At 47.7% G+C, this 21,229-nt stretch overlaps 1 protein-coding gene across 1 annotated transcript in view; it reads right to left on the minus strand.

Moving 5' to 3' along the window:
- LOC146174918 (uncharacterized) overlaps positions 1–21,229 on the minus strand; it is a 201,051-nt gene that overhangs the window by 136,948 nt on the left and 42,874 nt on the right. The window contains exon 3 of the mRNA XM_084585487.1: positions 19,537–19,614. Coding sequence (XP_084441613.1) covers positions 19,537–19,614 — 78 coding nt within the window. The remainder of the gene's footprint in view (positions 1–19,536; positions 19,615–21,229) is intronic.

Genomic DNA, 21,229 nt, shown 5'->3' on the forward strand with positions numbered 1-21,229 from the left:
ACCGCTGGGTTTCTTGGATACAAATCATCCGTGATCTCCCATTTTCTGCATCTTTTTTTAATTTCATTTTCTCTGAGTTCAGCATATGCGCTAATTCTGCTCATGTTCCGTTCGACATGGTTGGTTTTGGCTTTCTTCCTCAGTCGGAAGTTAGCGCTGTGCTATTATGTGTGTTCTCTCCCCTTTTGTCCATTGTCCTGGTGTTGCGCTTCTCGTATGGTAATAATCAGTACCGACCTGCCTGAATTTGTACCCTGGTGAATGATATTTCTATTTCTTCGGGCTTCTTTTCACAGGTCTTCCAAAACCCATGTGCGACCGTATCCTTGATTGCCGCCACTACAGTTTGGAGAGCAGGGTCTGTTGCTTTCTGCACCAGCCCCGCTATACTACTTGACGACGTGACACGTCTTTTCATTGGTTTTAGTCCTTCCGCAGGGCACTGCCGAACGGTTTGCAAAATAATCAAGTCATAATGCGACCATTACGCACGCCTTTTGACAGTGATTTTAGCCGTGCAACTGCAATGTACACTGGAACCGTATTCCGCAAAGCGCTTGCTTTGTGAGCATCTGCAATTAGCTGACCGTACAACCGAAGCTGTGTGGCAAGTCCATATGAAGGATCTTCGCTCCCGGTGCCCCTAAGTGCCCTAGCAAGGTGAACAAAGTGCTCATCCCTGATGGTATCACGATTACCCAGGACGTCATGCAGACGTTGTCCCTCGTTCCCAAGTTTGCAAGCGAATCCCGAAGGCGCCGCATGAACTGCTCTCCATGGTGCGAAGTGTATCCCGCCTGGCCGACAAAGAGAACTCTGGTCGCTGCATCGACAATGGTTTTGATGTCCTTTCTCACTGTAAGCCTCGCCCCTCGAACGTCAATGTGAATTGCGTCATGTTCTTTCTACCTGCACTGTCACTTTGTGTCCTCCCCTCTGACAAAAAGGGAGGACTTTCTGTAGTTTTTCATGATGCATTCAATGAGAAATCCCACTGTACTATGTAAGGTTTTTAAGGCGCGCTGAAAGGTCTCCCTTCCCATGCTTAAGGGACAAGCCATGCAGCAATGTGACAAGCTCAATCTTCAAAAAGTGGCAAACTGCATTGGAAATAGCAAGCGTCTCTACCTAGAAGTGTTTTTAGCGCTAAACTCATACATTTGATGTACCCCATAGGGTAATAATTTTTGAACAGGATTCTTAACAGAAGTCAATCGCTCAGTTTTCTCCAATAAGAACTAAACACATTGCTTATCAATGACCCATTTTTTTAAAAGAAATTCAGAAGAAGTTGTTATTGCTGTAAAAGTGTTTTCCGACAAGAGCCTTCTCGGCTTCTCCATTGACGTTAAAGACATATTACTCCTTGCCTCATGACAACCTACTTACCATAGTTGAAGGTTCAATCCTTGATTACGGTGCTGTGGCATTTTAAAATGAATCAGGGCTGTCTGTCGACAGTTCTCTGGAACTGCTGTTGTTTTATCTGCGCTCCACTTTCAAGATTGGCAAGACGCTCCTTACATTCAAAAACAAGGAATATGCATTAGGTCATGCCAGGCCCCGTAATTACTAACCTATACGTTCCGCGCCTTGACAGGATCTTTTAAGAGCGACTTGCAAACTCTTGCGTGGTTAGAATCTTCAGATTTGTGGATTGTAGTGAACTACACGAGGATATACGAAGACGAGGATTAAGTAGGCGAGAATATCACGAAGACGAGGATAAGGACGACGAAGTGCCGCTGCGCTGCTCGTGCTCGCTTGTGGAGACTGAGACTGGCTGTGTTCTTGTGTGGTTCGCCGTGAAACTTCGACAGGGCTATTATCCCTGTTAAAGCACAGTAAAAACCCCCTTTCACTTGGTGGAGGTGAGCATTTCCTGCCGCCCTGGAGCTCCGCAGCCGCACACTCCCGACACAAGCAATGGCCGACGCTACCACCCCCAGTCCAACCGGCCCCTCATCCGCGGTGTTCTGCGCTGGAGCTTTGCGCCAGCGTGATCCTCCTATCTTCAGCGGAACCGGCGACCATGACGTGGAAGACTGGCTGGCCTCATATGAGCGGGTCAGTATTCACAACCACTGGGACGACAACCAAAAACTCAATAACGTCATTTTCTACCTAATGGACGTTGCAAACCTATGGTTCCGCAACCACGAGGCCGATATCACATCGTGGTCTACTTTCAAGTCTAGTTTTGCCGATATTTTCGGCCGGACTGCATTGCGCAAGTTGCGCACTGAGCAACGCCTGCGCGGCCGTGCACAGCTTCCTGGTGAGAATTTTACCAGCTATATTGAAGATGTCGTAGACCTGTGCAAGCGCGTGGACGCTTCAATGTCAGAGAGCACCAAGATTGATCACATTATGCAAGGAATTGATGACGCGTTCCACATGCTTCTGGCTAAAAATCCAGCCACCGTCGTCGACGTTATAAACGCATGCCACAACTTTGATGAATTACGCAAGCGCCGTAACATCACTCGCTCTTCGCTCTCAAACCCCGCGTCGCTTGCAGCTTTAACACCTGAAGAAGACCAGTCCACCTTGCTGCCACAAATACAGCAGTTCGTTCGAGAAGTTGCCCGTCAACTATCCCTCGTTCGCCAACGTCCTGACGCTCCCACTCCTTTAGTGCCAAAGCTGCAGCAAGTCATCCGCCAACAAGTTGCGGAAGCACTCCCCACGCTTCCTGAAGCTCCTTCTGTTGCTCCTTTGACATACGTCGAAGCACCAGTCCAGTATAGTCAACCTGCTGCTCCAGCCCCTTTGACCTACGCGGCTGTGGCTGCGCGGCCACCGCCTGAGCCGTCACAACCCATGCAGCCTGTTCTACGCCCTGCACCGCTTCCTCAAACGGCCCCGCTTCATCCGCCCACTGCGCGCTATTACAACCCTTGGCGTACTTCGGACAATCGTCCTATTTGCTACTACTGTGGTTTCGCTGGACATGTGGCCCGCCGATGTCGTCGTCGCATGGCCGAGCCTTCGTCTTCTGATTACTCGCCACCACTGCTTCGTTCTGCCCACTCTCCGCCTGCGTATGCCCCAGAACAGCGTTCATATACAACCCGTCGTTCTCCTTCTCCGCGTCGCCGGTCACTGTCACCAATGCGCCGGCCCCCACCACCTGCTGACGAGGGAAACTAAGCTCCGCGGTTCCTGAGGCAAGAACTGCGTACTCTGCGAAAAACTCAAGGCCTCATATTCCGCCCATGAACATTATAATGATTTCTATCGATGGTCTGTCCGTATATGCACTGGTCGATACGGGTGCTGCAGTGTCAGTGATTCATGAGCAACTCTGCCGACGATTACGAAAAGTTACGACGTCATTTAACGGTTTGTCGCTCCGCACTGCCAGCGAAGAGAGGATTGCACCTTTAGCAGCATGTAAACGCGTGTCGTCATTGAAGGTATTTTGTACAGTGTCGAGTTCGTAGTTTTGTCATCTTGTTCTCACGACGTGATCCTCGGATGGGACTTCTTGTCTAAAAATAACGCCGTGATCGATTGCGCCCGAGCTGAAGTAGAATTTTCTGCACTGTGCGACGCACTGCCCGGCGACAACCGCTCAGTGTGTCCTCAAAAGCTGACCATCACTGAAGATGTCGACGTAGCACCAGAGGCTTGTGCCCTTGTGCCTCTTTCGTGTCCTGCCGTGTCAGACGTTAGTGTTTTATTTACACCGTCTGCATCCTTCATCCACCGCAAGCACCTGCCGCTGCTATCTGCTGTTCTCGATATTCACGGTGGCTTCACGAAGCTACTCATCTACAATCCGTTCCCACGCCCGATTACTCTGCTACGTGGGGAATCTCCCGGTTCTATTCAACCAGCCCATGTTCTCTCTGACCTGGATGCCTCCGAGGCCTACCGCAGTAACTACATTGATGCTCTGCAGTCCGATCCGACGCCTGATTCGTTTCCAGACGACTTCTTCCGAACCGCCATCGATGACGCTCTTCCTTCCACCTACCGGACTCAGCTCGTGGCCCTTTTACATACATTTCGCTTCGCTTTCGACGCCGCCCACACACCTCTCGGACGCACTTCCACAGTCGCGCATTACATTCAGACCGGCTCTAACTCGCGTTTTCGACAGCGCCCCTATCGTGTGTCAGTGGCAGAGCGTCCCCTGATCAATGAACAAGTTGAGGACATGCTACAACGTGGTGTAATTCGTCCATCACAAAGCCCCTGGTCTTCACCAGTGGTGCTAGTGAAAAAGAAAGATGGCTCGTTTCGCTTTTGTATTGATTACCGGCGCCTCAACAAAATTACCCACAAAGACAATTACCCCCTTCCGCGTATAGACGATGCTCTTGATTGCCTCCAAGGTGCCGAGTACTTTTCATCTCTTGATTTACGTTCAGGTTATTGGCAAGTACCAATGGCCGCCTGTGACAGAGACAAGACCGCATTTGTGACGCCGGATGGCCTCTATGAGTTTAATGTGATGCCCTTCGGTCTGTGCAATGCGCCCGCCACATTCGAGAGGATGATGGATAACATCTTGCGGAAGTTTAAGTGGCACATCTGTCTCTGCTACTTGGACGACATTGTTGTCTTTTCCACCGACTTTGCTACGCACCTAGAGCGCTTGCGGCAAGTTTTGGTTTGCCTTACTGACGCCGGCCTGCAACTGAATCTCAAGAAGTGTCACTTCGGTGCCAGGGAGTTGACTATTTGGGGCACATCGTCTCTAAGAAAGGTGTTCGCCCTGATCCGGCCAAGTTGCGCGCAGTGGCGGAGTTTCCTAAGCCGGTTTCGCTCAAGCAACTTCGAAGCTTCATAGGTCTATGCTCCTATTTTCGGCGCTTCGTGCAGAATTTTGCTTCGATAATTGCACCCCTGACGAAACTACTCGGAGGAAACAGTGACTTAACTGCGTCGAGTGCGACGAAGCGTTCAAAGCATTGCGCTGTCTTTTGACTTCGCCACCAATCCTTCGCCACTACGACCCGACAGCACCCACCGAGGCCCACACTGATGCGAGTGGCGTTGGCCTCGGAGCTGTCTTGGCACAACGGAAAAACGGTTTTCACGAATACGTCGTCGCGTACGCGAGTCGTATCCTCTCTAAAGCTGAACGCAACTACTCAGTTACGGAAAAGGAGTGTTTGGCAATTGTGTGGGCATTAACAAAATTCCGACCCTACCTTTACGGTCGCCAGTTTGACGTCATCACGGACCACCACGCGTTATGTTGGCTGTCGTCTCTTAAAGACCCGTGCAGCCGCCTCGCACGATGGGCTCTCCGCCTACAGGAATTTGACATCCGCGTTATATATCGCTCTGGCCGTAAACACATGGACGCCGACGCACTATCTCGTTCTCCCGTCTCCAACTAACCTGCTTGCTCTACGGTGGCTGCTCCCGTCCTCTCCACTCTAACCATCGCTGACATGCCTGCGGAGCAGCGAAAAGACCCGTGGCTCGCAACTCTTATCGAGATCGTGTCCACTTCTCCTAACGCTGCTGCGCCTTCTCGGGCTTTACGCCGTCAAGCACCACACTTTGCCCTACGAGACGGTCTTCTCTACCGCCGCAATTATATGACTGATGGTCGACGGTTGCTTCTCGTCATTCCCCGCCATTTACGACATGAAATTTGCACCTCTTTCCATGCGGACCCTCAGTGTGCCCATCCTGGTGTAGTGAAGACGTTTCAAAGGATCTCTCAACGCTACTATTGGCGCGGCATGTACGGGTATATTCGCAAATACGTCCGCTCCTGCATCGCCTGTCAGCGCCGGAAGTCATCCACACCTCGTGCTTCTGGCCCCTTACAACCACTTCCATGCCCGGCCCGCCCTTTTGACCGCATTGGCGTTGACCTATACGTGCCACTTCCCTGCACGGTTTCTGGGAACCGGTGGATTATCGTCGGCATCGACCACCTCACCCGGTATGCCGAGACCGCCGCTTTACCCGCCGCTACTGCCCGTGAAGTTGCCCTATTCTTGCTACAACATTTTGTTCTTCGCCATGGCGCGCCGCGAGAGCTGCTGAGTGACCGAGAACGCGTCCTACTTTCCAACGTCGCTGAATCTCTATTGGCCGAATGCCGCATCATACATCGGACCACAACAGCCTACCACCCTCAAACAAACGGGTTGACTGAGCGCTTCAATCGCACTCTCGGAAATATGCTGACGATGCACGTTGCCGCCGATCAGACTAACTGGGACGCTGTCCTTCCTTTCGTGACATACGCTTATAACACCGCCACGCAGTCAACTACTGGATTTAATCCTTTCTTCCTCCTTTATGGGCGTGAGGCGTCGTCCACGATGGACACCATTTTATCATATCGTCCCGACTCCTCCGAGTGTACTCTCCTTTCAGACGTTGCCAAACATGCGGAGGAATGTCGCCAGTTGGCCCGGTGTTTTACATCGGAATCTCAAGGCCGCCAAAAGCATCACCGCGACAAAGATCAGACGCCACACATTTTTCGTGCAGGATCCCTTGTTTGGCTTTGGGTTCCCGACACCCCACCGGGATTGTCATCAAAATTTCGAACCGAGTATCACGGCCCCTACCGCATTGTCCGTCAAACCTCCCCTGTGAATTACATCGTGGAGCCACTCACTACCTCTTGGGACATGCGTCATCGCGGCCGCGAAACTGTGCACGTGAGCCGCCTCAAAACGTACTACGATCCGCTCCTCTTGCCCTCACCATAGGTCGCCAGGATGGCTCCTCCTCGCTCCGGGGGAAATTGTAGTGAACTACACGAGGATATACGAAGACGAGGATTAAGTAGGCGAGAATATCACGAAGACGAGGATAAGGACGACGAAGTGCCGCTGCGCTGCTCGTGCTCGCTTGTGGAGACTGAGACTGGCTGTGTTCTTGTGTGGTTCGCCGTGAAACTTCGACAGGGCTATTATCCCTGTTAAAGCACAGTAAAAACCCCCTTTCAGAATGATTTTTTTCCTTGTTACCTGCACACCATCAAACTTTGAGGCCGTTACATCAGTCATTTTGTACATTCATATTGAACATTGTACAAGGGTGTTTTCACCCGCTGCTATATACTAGAGAAATGCCTAATGACTCAGCGATAAGCTTTCTTGATATTCGGCTAAAATGCATGGACAACTACGTTTGCTAGTGCTATTCACCTCGCGCCAACAAAGCGCTTCTACCATATACGTCAGCACATTCTAATCGCGTGAAACGAGGCATTATTAACCTCTGTGTGAAAAACGGCATTGAAAAGTCATGTCCCACCAATGCACATCTTACTTTCATGAATAAAAACAAGGTTCTTCGAATCAGGGTGCCGTAAGGAATTGGCGGGTTCAGTCTCCGAAAACCGCCTGAAAAAGAAACTCTGGCAAAACGTGACACCACAGAAGAAACAAAGAGGAAGTTGGCTGTCATTTCATACATCAATTTTCTCGCGCACAATCTGAAGAATACAGGAGAAAAGGCAGACGTTACTGTTGTGTTTTCAGCCCCAAATAAACTCACTGTGTTATGCAAAAGATCCCTGCCCTCCGCACATTGCTCCCAATGGCAAAAGTGTACCACCCGCCGCAGGAAAAGATTTGTTAAATATACTGAGGGCATTGTTGTTCAATATTCCGCTCTCTTGTGGCAAGCAGTATATTGGACAATCTGGTAGGTGGCTGAACGAAAGGCTTCAGCAGCACAATTACAACATGAAGACATATACCGGCAGCAATCTAGTTTTATATTGCAAAGATTGCAATTGTGTGCCTTTTTTTGGATAAATTCTCAGTCGTTGCCAAGAGTAGAGATAAGCTAACTCGTGAAATTGCGGAAGCTGCTCAGATTTCTGCCTTGTAAGATAACTGTGGTAGTGCACTGTTCATTTCAATGTCTAAACTAGAGCTGCCTTTTTGGGCTAAAAACATCAATCATCTCCCAATTCTTCGCATCTTTTTTTCAATCCATTTTTCTCTTAGGACAGTGCATGCACTACTTTTGTTCACAGTTCGTCGACACGGTTGTTTTTGCCTTTCTTCGTCAGTCCTGGGGTTGCGCTTCACGTATGGTATAGGTTTACATTTCCCCTGCATCCGGCAGTGAAATGCAGCGTTCAGAACGACTGGCACCCATCTTATCGATATGACCTAATCGCGTAAAATATGAGTGAATGAGCACACACTAAAACGTTACAATAAAAAAAAAAGTTGTAAATATTTTCCTCCTTGATTTTTTAAGCAGTTGACTATAATAATAAGCCCGGATAGAAAGTTAACGTTAATTTTAAAAGCGCAAACCGTGGCTGGCGGCTAGTATGTGAATATCTGATAGATTCAGTTTGGAAATATCATTTTACTTTAGAGGCAGCGTCAATGTCTACACCGCCTCAAATTTACTTTCCTTTATATCTCTCATAGGTACAATGACAAAGAATTATATTTAGGTGCAGATAGGACACACGTTAACAACGCTATCGTTAATGCTCACTGTAACGGCTAAGCAGCGTTTACTCAATGTATATAGTCACATAAGGATATTCATGGGCCAGTGTGCCTCAGAAATATGGCACGCATATTGCGATATCCAAATATTGCCTGAAAATGACATTTCAGGCCTCATCCGTCGGAAATCGAAAATTTATTGATTGGGAATCACTTTACGCCTTTTCAAGATGAATGTGTCAATACTAGACAATTTGGAACACTTGCATGCCTTGAGCACTTTACTTGATGCCTCTTTTTTCAAGTACGACACCACATAACTTGAAGCGTATTTAAACCCCTTCCAATGATGATCGCTTTGCCTTGACGAAGGCAAGTCTAGTTGTCGAAAAGCTGGCTCGACCTGCGAACTGAAGCTTCCCCCCTCTAGCCTTGTTCAGTGCTCCTTCATACCGCGTAAGCCATCTTCTTCCTCTTGTTTTACCTGGAAATATGTGTGAGACTTCTGTGCATTCGCACCTATGCACGTATGTAAGCGCCCAGAGTAATTTAATTTGTTCATTTCGTTGGGTTTTTACTATTTCCGCCATTGCCTGCTGTCACCAGTGCAGGAGCATGACAGTTATTTTCACAGAGAAGCAATTTTGTGATAAGAGGGATTATGGGGGATTTGTTGCAGATTCAGCCCAGCATCTGCAAACAGAACGAAAAGAAGGAAGACGAGGTTTTCGATGTGGGGGCGCGCGAGAGGACCTGAGTGCCATGCTCAGTCTCCTCAGTGGCTCAGTCCAGTGGCACATTCACAATCGTGTGGATAAGCAGGGATTAAAGATAGTCAGAGGCGGCCATGGTGTTTGCCTTTCTTCTATAGACTTATCATTAATCAGTGCGTAAAGAAGATCGAATATGTTGGGTTGGTCGGGTTTAAAGCCCCAAATTGGTGCCGGCTATGAGAGACGGCGTAGGCAGGGCTCTGAGTATTTAGGACCCCAGGGTTATTTCAAGTGCACAGATATCTGACTTTCTTGTATATATACGTATACATTAACTCCTCTTCTAAGAGGCGCCGTGATAAATTGTCTTTTTTTCATTGTGAGAAAAAGTCATTTATAGTAGGAATTTCTACTAATACGTCTGCTGTGACGCCGATGCGAAACAATATAGGCCTAACGAGGACCAGGGAGTGCTCTCGTCCAGAGCGCCGGTCCGCCGCGGTCGCTTCCGGCACCATTCCGGTAAGCTCGCTTCATCCGGCGCAGCAATTCGCGGCTCGCAGTTGTTACACAGCTCACCCCTGTTCTGCTACTTCGACAATTACTAATTAGGTGCAGCAAATGCAATGCATATGATCGGTATAGCACGAAGCTGCATTTGCAATAGTCATTTATAACGTAGTGTCTGGAGTGCCGTGCTGCTAGCGCGGCAACAGCGCGCTCAAGCAGCGTCTGAACGCAGCACTTCCCTAAACAGCGCGGAGCGCCACTCCGCAAAAGCTGCGTATCTGCTGGTTTACCTCAAGATATCTTTGAGCACGTGGAACCTTCAGTACAGAACGATAGAACTAGAGAAAACAAATGGCACCAGCAGCAGATTGCGCTAATGCGTAGATTCCTAAAGCGCGCGACAGAGCGAAGCAAGCGCGCGGCCGGCCTAGCCGGCCAGCCGGCATTCCAAAACTGACGTCACATATCCACCAGTTCCCTAGTTTCGACTCGCGCAATAGCCACGCCCGGCAGCGACGAGGGCGTGACCATGGCACATTTTTAACAAACAATTTCTGTTTTTCTTATCGGTTAAATTAAATACAAAATTGACACACATGATTAACGAAACTCGTTCATTGCAACCACCAAATGTCATACAATTTGAAAACCGTTTCAACTTATTTTAACGCTAAGAAACATTGCAGCTAAATTGGCAACTATTTTTCCATAACGATCGAAGAGACGCAACTTAGCAGTTTTTTATTCGTTCTGAACAATTTTTTTTTGTGTATTTTCTATCAAACAGTTTACAATTCATGATTTCATTTTACACCTAATAATTGTAGTTGTTTGTGCTTGAGAGCAGTAAACGTCAGGTTCTTCTTGTTCTTCAAATCTTCCACACCTCTCCAAGATGCTCCTCGACACGGCAGGCGACGTACAATTCACACACATACACACAATGAGACGTAGGGCGACAAACTTGCAGTAACAAAACGAAAATTAACTTTATATAAAAAGAACGCGGAGCACAGGGTACAGGGTACAGAAAACCTATTCACACGAGGCAGTGAGACATCACTATTTACAAACGAGACTGGGCGAAAGACTAACTGCAAACTGAGCGCATCGCTCTTTTTATGACTTCTAAGTCGGGGCCTGCCTGCTAGGCTGCCTTCTCCGAGCGAGAATCAAACCAAAATCAGAACCGTCGATGGCTGCGCGGCGCGCTCTTAAATATTAGCCAGCGCAGAAGCTTAGAGGCGCGGAGGAGGAGTGAAAAACAGCTTAGCGCTGCCAGAGATATAACTCCCCCCTCTAGGCCCTCTGGAGAGTTCTCGAATTTACTCCAACATGGTCAGCACGCGCGGCCTTCCCGCGCGAAGCGAGGAGGAGGCCCGGGACCATGCGGGGGAATGCACGCGTGACTGCACCCATGACGACGAGGGCGACAAGGCGCAGCGCGGTGGCCGAGATTACGTAGTTGGTCGCGTCGCGTTCTAGAAGTTTGTAGAAATTTCCATCGTCGTTTTCTGCGGCGCGCGCGCTGAAACAATAAAGAAAGGGCCACCGCGGCCTTACACGCCCCACCATAAGATGATTCCTGGGTTTTTGAGTCCAGCCCAAACCGAACAAATACAAAGGGCCGCGACTTCCCGTTCAAAAGAACACGATCTACATGCACAGTTCCTTTTCACCGTCGCTATACGGCATGCATGACGTTCAAAGCTTGTCACAGTTCCTGGCACACAAAGTTCACGCTCACAAAGTTCAAACGCACTTTTCTCGCGCACAGTCACTGCACAGCATGCAATATGTTCACGGCAAGTCCCAGATCCTGGCGTTCCGCAGACATCCCATGCGGTCAGGTCCGGCAAGTGTTCTTTGCATGCTTCGGTTGTCACTGCATGCTCGCGAGCGCACACACTTTCATGCGCAGGCGAGCAGGGCCGCTCCCGCCCGCCGGCGCGACGCTGCTCACGCACATGTGGAGAATTTGTTTCATCTCGAAACTGTACAGCTAAGGAGGGGCGCGGCATCATGCGGCTCATGTAGGTCTGCAAAAAATCCTTTTGTGTGGCGCTCTTTGGCCTAAGATGCCCTTGCGCCAAAAAAAATCAGTTCATCATCATAGGTCTGCAAACATGCAGAATGCTAAACGCTCGCCTTCCAATGGGAGACTCGTCGCTTTACTGAGCGTCTCGGGTTCACGAGTACGAACGGTGGCCAATTTAGTGACTGTTGATGACTTGGATGTTTGCGACAGCTGCTGAGACGTCTGCTGTGGTCAAGGTATTATCACGGATCTCGACGACCGCATCGCTCGCGACCGCTGTCGCTGAATCAACTGTGGCGCCCTGTTCTTGGTAAGCGCTCACGCCCAGCGTCGCTGTTTCACCCGCATCTGCTGCATTTAATTCGTCAGGATCAGTTCGTAAACATGCGACAGCATTACGCTCTTCAATTACCTCGTCTACAGCGGGCTTGAGTTTGATCTCCTGCTGCCACGCGCTTTCCAGTGCACCTGGCGGGACGCTGACGCCCTCGGTAATTTGATCGCACCCGGGCACTTTGGTTGGGAAGACTTTAGCTGATGTTTTGGTGTTTGCTTCGCTGGCTGGCAACGCGCCGCGCACGCCGACAGCATCGCTCGCTCCGGCGAAGGCCGTCTCCGCCGGCTCTGTACTCGCGGCATCGTCCGACGCCGAGGCTACTGCGTCACCAGACACGTTGCCTTCAAATATAGTTCGGGGCTGCTCTTTCAAAGCGTTCCTTCTAGTTTCTAGAAACACCGCTTACCTGAGCAAAGAGCAACGATTGCGCCTTCCTTGCCGCGTCGCTCCTTGCTGTCGGGCACTTCCGATCGTCGCTGCCGCTGACCGTCACTGCGAGGGGTCCCTGGGTCCTTGCACGCGTCGACGAAGCTCCTACCCCGAACGACAGGGATATCTTGCCACCTCGGCAACGATACTCCTTCCTTTGCGCGTCGCTCCACACTGGTGGGCACTCCGACTCGCCGCTGCCTCTGACCCTCTACTATTGGGGTCCCTAGGCCCTTGCACGCGGCGTCTCTCTTCCACCTTGAACGGCCGGCAGATTTCGGTAAGCGCCGATAAATTTTTGACGACCCGAGTAACGGGCTGGGCTTGCGGAGTGCTGCAGTTGCCGAATCATCCTGCCGGCTGCGCCAGTAAAAGCCAGGTTCTTCTTGTTCCTCTAATCTTCCGCACCTCTCCAAGGTGCTCCTCGAAATGTCAGGTTCTATTTATTCTTCTAATTTTCCGCACCTCTTCAATGTGCTCCTCGATTTGGCAGGTGACGTGCATTTCACACACAAACGCACAATGAGACGTAGGACGACGAACTTGCAGTCACAAAACGGAAATTCACTTTATATGACACAAACACAAGATACAGAAAAGTAATTTACACGAGGCAGTGAGAAGACACACTTTACAAAAGAGACCGGGCGAAAGAATAACTGCAAACCGAGCGCATCGCTCTTTTGACGACTTCTCAATCGGGGCCTGCCTGCTACGCTGTCTTCTTCGGGCGGGAATCAAACCACAATCGGAACCAGAACGAGAACCAGAACCGTCGATGGCTGCTCGGCGCGCTCTTAAATAGCCAGCGCAGAAGCTTCTAGGCGTGGAAGAGGAACGGAAAACAGCTTAGCGCTGCCAAAGCTAAGCCTCCCTCCTTCGGCTCTCCGGAGAGGTCTCGAATTTACTCGAACCTGGTCAGCACGCACGGCCCTCCCGCGCGAAGCGAGGAGGAGGGCCAGTACCGTGCGGGGGAATGCACGCGTGACTGCGCCCATGAGGACGAGGGTGTGGAGGCGCAGCGCGGTGACCGTGATTACGTAATCGATAGCGTCGCGTTCTCGAAGCTTGTAGAAATTTCCATCGCCGTTTTCTGCGGCGCGCGCGCCGAAACATTAAAGGGCCACAGCGGCCTTACTATACTGGCCTTTTTTATGCCAACTGTGGATATTGCGAAAGATTTGCCAGTTTAAAAACAACCCGAGATCCATTTTAGAATGGCATGTCTGTCATTAGTTGTGAATTTATTTAACAACTAGAAATGAAAGCTCTATATGTAGTTCAAAATTTGAACAAATAGGAAACATTGCAATGCGAAACGCTATATACAATTTTTGTTATTTTTATTGGGTGTTCATTGAACTCACAGAATTTTTAGTTTCGATTCTTGCTTTCTACGCGATCTTTTACTTGAAAACACTAGTTTCACTGACTTCATACTGAAACGTTTTAGTGATGTGTTTAATGTAAGTATGAAATCATATTTATGTATAGTTAATTTGCATATTTTTGCCATGAGGTGCCAGCCAATACAGAAAGAGAATGATCAAATGGTGGGCACTCCTACTCGCCGCTGCCTCTGACCGTCTCCTCTTGGGGTCCCTAGGTCCTTGCACGCGGCGAAGCTCTTCCACCTTGAACGGCCGGCAGTCTTCGATGTGCGCTGATAGCGTTGCGACATCTCAAATAACGGGCTGGGTTTGCGGAATGCTGCAGTTGCCGAATCGTACTATCGGCTGCGCCAGTAAACGTCAGGTTCTTCTTGTTCTAATCTTCCGCACCTCTCCAAGGTGCTCACCTATATGTAGTTCGAAATTTGGACAAATAGGAAACATTGCACTGCGAAACGCTATATACAATTTTTGTTATTTTTATTGGGAGTTAATTAAAATTACAGAATGTTTACGACTGTATGAAGTTAGTGAAACTCACGAGTTTCACTAACTTCTTACTGAAACTCACGAGTTTCACTAACTTCTTACTGAAACGTTTTAGTGATGTGTTTATGTCTGCAGAAGGTTTATACCCAGCTTCATTTTCCGACTTTTTGCAAGAAGTGGTGCAAAATTCGTCTCAATTATTTGAAAACTCCGCCGAATGGCACAGATTTGCATGCTATTTCTAAGGTCCTGAAAGTTAATTTGCATATTTTTGCCATGAGGTGCCAGCCAATACAGAAGGAAGCCGCATAGCAGGGTTCATTTGTCAGGATGATGTGGCAAATGGGGTCTGTAATTGACTTCAATATAAAGCAGAAATGCGTATTGGAAAGCGTTGCACTGCCCCTAGAGTGTAATTATTATCTGAAGCATAAAAGGGAAGCATTTGGAGCCGGCACGCTTGCCGACATGCGCCTCACGCTACTGTTGCACATGCAGGTCTTTTTTTGCACTCGGAACCTCGGCTGTGCTCAGTCCGGCCGGACAAGCGGTGTGTTGCCTCATCGAGCCTTTTTCGTCGGCCGCGCATGGTTGAGAGGCCACCGTCGTGTAGTCTACCATCGACAAGAGCGGATCATCAACGTTTCCAAGCTTCACTCGGACACTGATTTCCTTGTCGGCGACTCGCCAATCTTCTTCGAGCAACTGGAACCACGTGACTGCAAGCAAGCCTACTTAAACCCGCTGCACTTTGGCTACGTCGGATTTGGAGCCGGCATGCTTGCCGACATGCGCCTCACGCTACTGTGGCACATGCAGGTTAGTTACCGTTACCCTATTGTAATATGAGGACCTCTGTCTGTATTGCCGGCTCCACCCATGCTAAGTGCTTCTGTTTGTCGTAGGAGACGAGTACACAAATTTGTATGTTGCCAGCAGTTTAGCCTGATTGTGAATCGGATGTTATACCTGGTGCTCCTACTGCTACGTTCTAGAGATATTGAGCTCAATCCTGGCCCTCTTAGTGAAAGTCAGGTGGAACTGCTCAAGAGTTTACAAAGCGGTCAGGCAGCTATTATGGCTAAGGTAGATACCATTGACGAGAGGATCGCTAATCATAAATCCACCATAGGGGATATAAGCAGTAAACTCGATAATGCTAGTGGACAGATTGACGCTCTTCACAAACCAGTCACTGAACAGGGAAATGTTATTGAACGCTTAACGCGAGAAGTAAATGATTTGCACAGCTAGAATACCGCAAGAGTGGAAGCGTGGGCGAGTTGGTGATGGTTCGATTGGTGCATAGCGCTAAAAAGACAAGGACACAGCGAGACACACAGGACGTGCGCTGTGTGTCTCGCACGTCCTGTGTGTCTCGCTGTGTCCTTGTCTTTTTAGCTCTATGCACCAATCAAACTAGAATACCGATTTTGAAAATCGAAGTCGTAGGCTAAGCCTTGTCTTCTATGGCGTAAATGACAGCAACCTATCAGATATATGGGAAGATTCAGAGAACCGAATCAAAAGCATCTCTCAGTCAAAGCTAGGGATTGAATTGCAAACTGTGCAAAAGGCGCACCGTATCGGGCATTACGGTGATAAAACTGCGTGACCGAAAATAATGAACTTTGCCTCCTATAAAGAAAACAGGAAGTCATGAGTTTCGCGAGAAAGTTTAAGTGTTCTGACTATAGCGTGGATCAAGGTTACTCAGCAGGGACACGTAATGTGCGGAAGCGACTGTGGAAATATGCAAAAACTAAAGAGGCTGACAAAGCAAGATAAAACTAAAGTATGACAAAATTATTCTGCACGGGAAGGCTTTTATGTTGGACAACAAAGAACAGGTGGTTGTTCCTGCCATAAAACTATGACGCCCCATTCATCCAAGGAAAGGCCTCCAACGGGATTTAATGGCCGTAATTGTGAACTGCAGAAGCATTGTAAATAAAGTTGATGAGTTTGCTAGTCTTCTGGAGTGTGTAAAGGCAGACATAGTATTTAGTACTTAATCCTGGTTAGATGCATCGTTTCGTGATAGCGAGGTGTTTCCGAAAGAATTTATTGCTTACCGCAAAGACAGATCCCGCTCTGACGGAAGCGTCTTTCTGGTGGTGCAGTCTTCTGTAGGTTCATCATTACTAGATGTCAATTACAATGATGTTGACTCAATGTGGTGTACACTTACGTTACACGACAACTCGTTATACGCTGTCGGATAATTTTATCGCCCACCCGGTTCTGATCCGAGCATGTTGCAATTACTTTATGAAATTATTTCCGAGGTTTTCCAAAAAACCGATATTGCTCGGGAAGATTTCAATCTGCCGGATCTGCATTGGGGTGATGGCGTGTGTGTAACCACAACAGGTTGCGCAATCAATACAGAAATGAAGGGTATCATAGATACTTTTGGCCTATAACAGTACGTTCAAGAACCAACTAGGGATAAAAATATTTTAGATCTTTTCTTCTCCAACTCTCCGGATCAGGTTAATGCTGTTAATGTTATTCCAGGCATTAGTGATCGTTATGTGGTCATTGTATGTATAAAAGCATCGCATAATAGACAAAAGAAATGTGAGTCAAGGCGAGTCTTTTTTACGAGTAAGGTGACTATGCTAGAATGTGCAAAAAATAACTAGATCACTTGCCCGTTTTTCAGTGCTTATATGATGAGTGCGATGTTCATGAATTATGGCGCTTATTTTAGGAAAAACGTTTTGAACTGAGGGATGCTCATGTGCCAAATATAGATTCGGCTATATTGAAGAAACGTAGAAAGCCGTGGGTGACTGCTAGTTTGATAAAGGTGATAATGAAAAGAAGGCGTGCGTACCTCAAGTTTAAAAGAAAAAGACGTGAAGATCACCTTGGCAGATTACTTGAGCTAACGCGTGAGCACAAGCAAAAACTTAAAACTGCGAAAGAAGAGTACTTATAATGCTGGATGTTAAAATGAAGGAAAACCCTAAATTCTTTTGGCATTACTTAAGGGAGTGTGGACCAGTTTCAGTCGGTGTATGTGATATTGTTTATAATCAACAGGTGATTTCTAGTGATGTAGAAAAGGCAACGTGTTTTAATACTCACTTCAAATCTGCTTTCCTACCTAAGGATATCCTCAGTCCCCAACAATACACAAGTTATGAGCCAACAATGCAGCTAGTTGACAGTTGAAATAAGAGTAGAGGGATTCAAGCGCTCTCAGAGGATATAGATGAATCAAAGGACTGTGGTCCAGAAGGCATATCACTCAGTTTGCTAAAGAACTGTGCTCATCCTATCTCACAGTATTTACATATTATTTATAAAAAAATCTTTGGGTACAGGTCTTTTACCAGACGACTGGAACATAGCCTATGTAGTCCCAATTCACAAAGGCGGAGCAAGAAAGGATTTGTCAAATTACAGGCCTATTTCTCTAACATCAGTTTCATGCAAAATCTTGGAGCACATCTTATACACAGAAATAATGAACCACCTAGTAAAGAATAATTTGCTAATAAAAGAACGACATGGGTTCCGCAAAGGCTTATCATGTAGTACTCAATTTGTCGAATTTTACCATGAACTTGCATCTGAAGTTGACCGCGGGGGCCAGACTGCATATTTATGGATTTTCGGAAAGCGTTTGACACTGTGTCACACCCACCCCTTCTTTATAAACTAAAAAGTGGTAAATCTGAATTCAGCTGTAATAAAATGGATTCAGAATTATTTGCTCGACCGCCGCCAACGTGTAGTCCTGAACGGTAAATGCTCAGATTATGTTGATGTGACATTGGGGGTCCCACAGGGGTCTGTCCTGGGGCCACTCCTGTTCATAATTTATATAAATGATATTTTACTCAGTTACCGACATTGTAGTGGAAATTAAGAAGAAGAAATGGACATGGGCAGGACATGTAGTGCGAAGAGAGGATAACCGATGGTCGCTGAGGGTAACAAACTGGATTCCAAGGGAAGGAAAGCGTAGCAGGGGGCGGCAGAAAGTTAGGTGGGCGGATGAGATTAAGAAGTTCGCAGGGGTCAAGTGGATGCAGCTAGCACAGAACCGGGTTAACTGGAGAAATATGGGAGAGGCATTCGCCCTGCAGTGGGTATAATCAGGATGATGATGATGATGATGATGATGATGATGATGATGATGATGATAATAATATTTCACTCGGTATCTCCTCAAGTGTATGTCTGTTTGCAGATGACTGTGTTATGTACAGAAAAATTAACAATGCCAATGATGTTGCTCAACTTCAAACTGGCTTAATACTTATCCACGATTGGTGTCTTAAGTGGAAAATGTATTTGAATACAGAGAAAGGGCCTCATTGTTTTTCGCGGAAAAAATCAAAGTCCGAGCTCAGTATCGCATACGCAATGATTTGATCAGCCAGAAATGTACGTATACAGATATTTATGTGTTATACTGACAAATGACTGTTACTGGAATGCTCATGTCGACCATGTGGTTACCAAAGCCGGTAGGGCACTAAATTTTATACAGCGAAGTTTAAGGTGTTCGCAGCCAAGCCTCAAGAAAACTGCTTTTCTCTCTTGTGTTCGACCCATCATGAAATATGCGTGTATTGCATGGGACCCTGCACAACAGGTATTAATTGACAAACTCGAGAAAATTCATAATAGACCAGCAAGGTTCGTCTTGGGGAGGTACGGGCGAAGGGATTGTTGTACAGCAATGAAAGAAGAATTGCAGTGGGAATCACTCGCTTCCCGTAGAAGAAAGTTGAGGCTAAAATTGCTGTACTTAATAATTCACGGAAAAACGGGGATTGATTTTGAAAGTTATTTAAAACAGCCGTTTTACATTTCTAAACGACATGACCACTCTCTCAAAATTAGAGAGAACCGTACCAAGACGAACCTCTTTGCAAATTCATTTTTTGTTAAAACAGTGCAACAGTGGAACCGGCTTTCAGAAATGCAAGTGTGTTCTGCAAGTGAACATTTATTTTTTGCCAATCTCTAACCCCCCCTGATATAACGCCTTCGGACAATGGGGGCTACCTCTTGAATAAAGAATAAAAAAATATGTCTAATACCGTATATTGTAACCATTGTCATAATACATTTCTAACACGAATGCATCATTTTCAACAACATTGCACGCAGAATATGCACAAGCAAAAGTTATTTATTTCATTAAAATTATATTTCTTTGACCACAGTAACGAAATGCATCTCAGAAATTACTTACCTCCAATATGACCAGTTGATTAACAACAATTTTCAGATCTAGAATGCCAAGATCAGTTTTGTTGAATATTTGATTGATCTGTGATAACGACAAGAGCGAGATGCAAATCACAAACCGAATTGTAAAAAAGATGGCTAGAAAATTAGGTTCACGTAAGAAAGTATTAGCATGGTTTTATCGGTCATTATTTATACTCGTTAAATTGATTAGATCGGCTAAATTTAATTATATACTTTAAACTAAACAGTAAAAACTTATGATAGAACAGAAAAAGGGTCAGAAAAAAGATTATTTTCAAAGGTGTGGCTTATGTTCAAAAGTGGGTAGGGATGACGCTTTGACTAATTTGAACAAAGCAGGGCTATATTTATTTTTAGCATAGAAGAAATGACCCAGCATCAAGGTCTCCTGTTTGTCGTCTTAGCGTTGATGCCATATATGTATAATTATATATAGCGATGCCGAGACAACAAAGATGAAATAGAGATCGGAGAAGCATTACAATGGCGCAGTCGACCAACTTCTGGCCCGACCCGGACGTCCCCGACCCGCCCCTCCTTCAAAGTGGCCGGGTAGTCACACGACCGGCTCACTGGGCCTCAGCAACTTCTATTCCGACCGAGAACGGCGTCCATGCCTCCTTGGCGGATTCGGCTCTGGTGGCCCTCCTTCCCAAAGCCATCTTCACCTTGCGGGTGTTATCCGCCTTTTCCACTGCAGCGCTTGGCCATGCCTCTCTGTCCTCTGGCTGCTCAGTACCGCAGGGACCGCTTCTGAAATTCCGCGGTTTTTCAGATGACGCAAAAGCGTTGATTCAAGTTATCGACGCTGCTGCCCGCGTTCCACCTGGTCTCCAGCCACCACACTCGCCGTCGCCGAAGACCATCTCCATGGCGTCCCCAGCGCCTGGCACCAGTACGAAGGCCGCCGCTACACCACTTGGTCGGCCTGGACCTCTTTCCTTCTTGCTGCCTTTACACCCTTGGCCAGTGCGTACGACGTCAAATACACGGCGATGTGATCGCGGCGCCAGGCTCCAGATGAAGACGTCACCCTATACATTTACGGCAAGGCCCGTCTTCTTCAGGCCGGCAGTATCGAGTGACCCGCTCCATGTGCTAAACAGTGCATCGCCGACGGCTTTCACGATGCCACCCACGTATCCTTTATGACTACATTGGACACCCACAGCCTGTCCATCCTTGTCCAACGGGCGGCCGCCTTGCATGACACCGCCAGTCGTCGCGGGGTTCTTGCTGCCGCCGGGATATCAGCAGCACCTCAGCATGCTGCCTGCCCATGCATGGCGGTGTCAATCCAAAACGGCGAAAAGCAGCTCCGCACATGCCGTACTGCCCATAGCCCGCCCGTCAACAAGCATCCTGAAGGTGTTGCAAATCGCATACAACAACAACGGGAAGCGGTGCAGCACGTGAAGGAAACCTGTTTTTCCCGTGGGAGAATGATTGGAGCAGTGAAGTGGTTTAACTTGGTCGGCGGCTACGGCTTCATCAGCGGCACTGACACTGGTGAGCACATTTTTGTTCACCGCACCCTGAATAAACAATACCGTAAAATTATTATACGCATCTAAGGACAGGAAGTTGAATATGAAGTGACACCAGGAACAAAACGCTCGCTACTTCCAATGTCAGTGTGATAGACGTGAAGTCCGCACAGGAAGGTCACCAGT

This window comes from Amblyomma maculatum, chromosome 11 (assembly GCF_055883805.1).
Source record: "Amblyomma maculatum isolate TAMU_Amacu chromosome 11, ASM5588380v1, whole genome shotgun sequence".
NCBI classification, from domain to species: Eukaryota; Metazoa; Arthropoda; class Arachnida; order Ixodida; family Ixodidae; genus Amblyomma; species Amblyomma maculatum.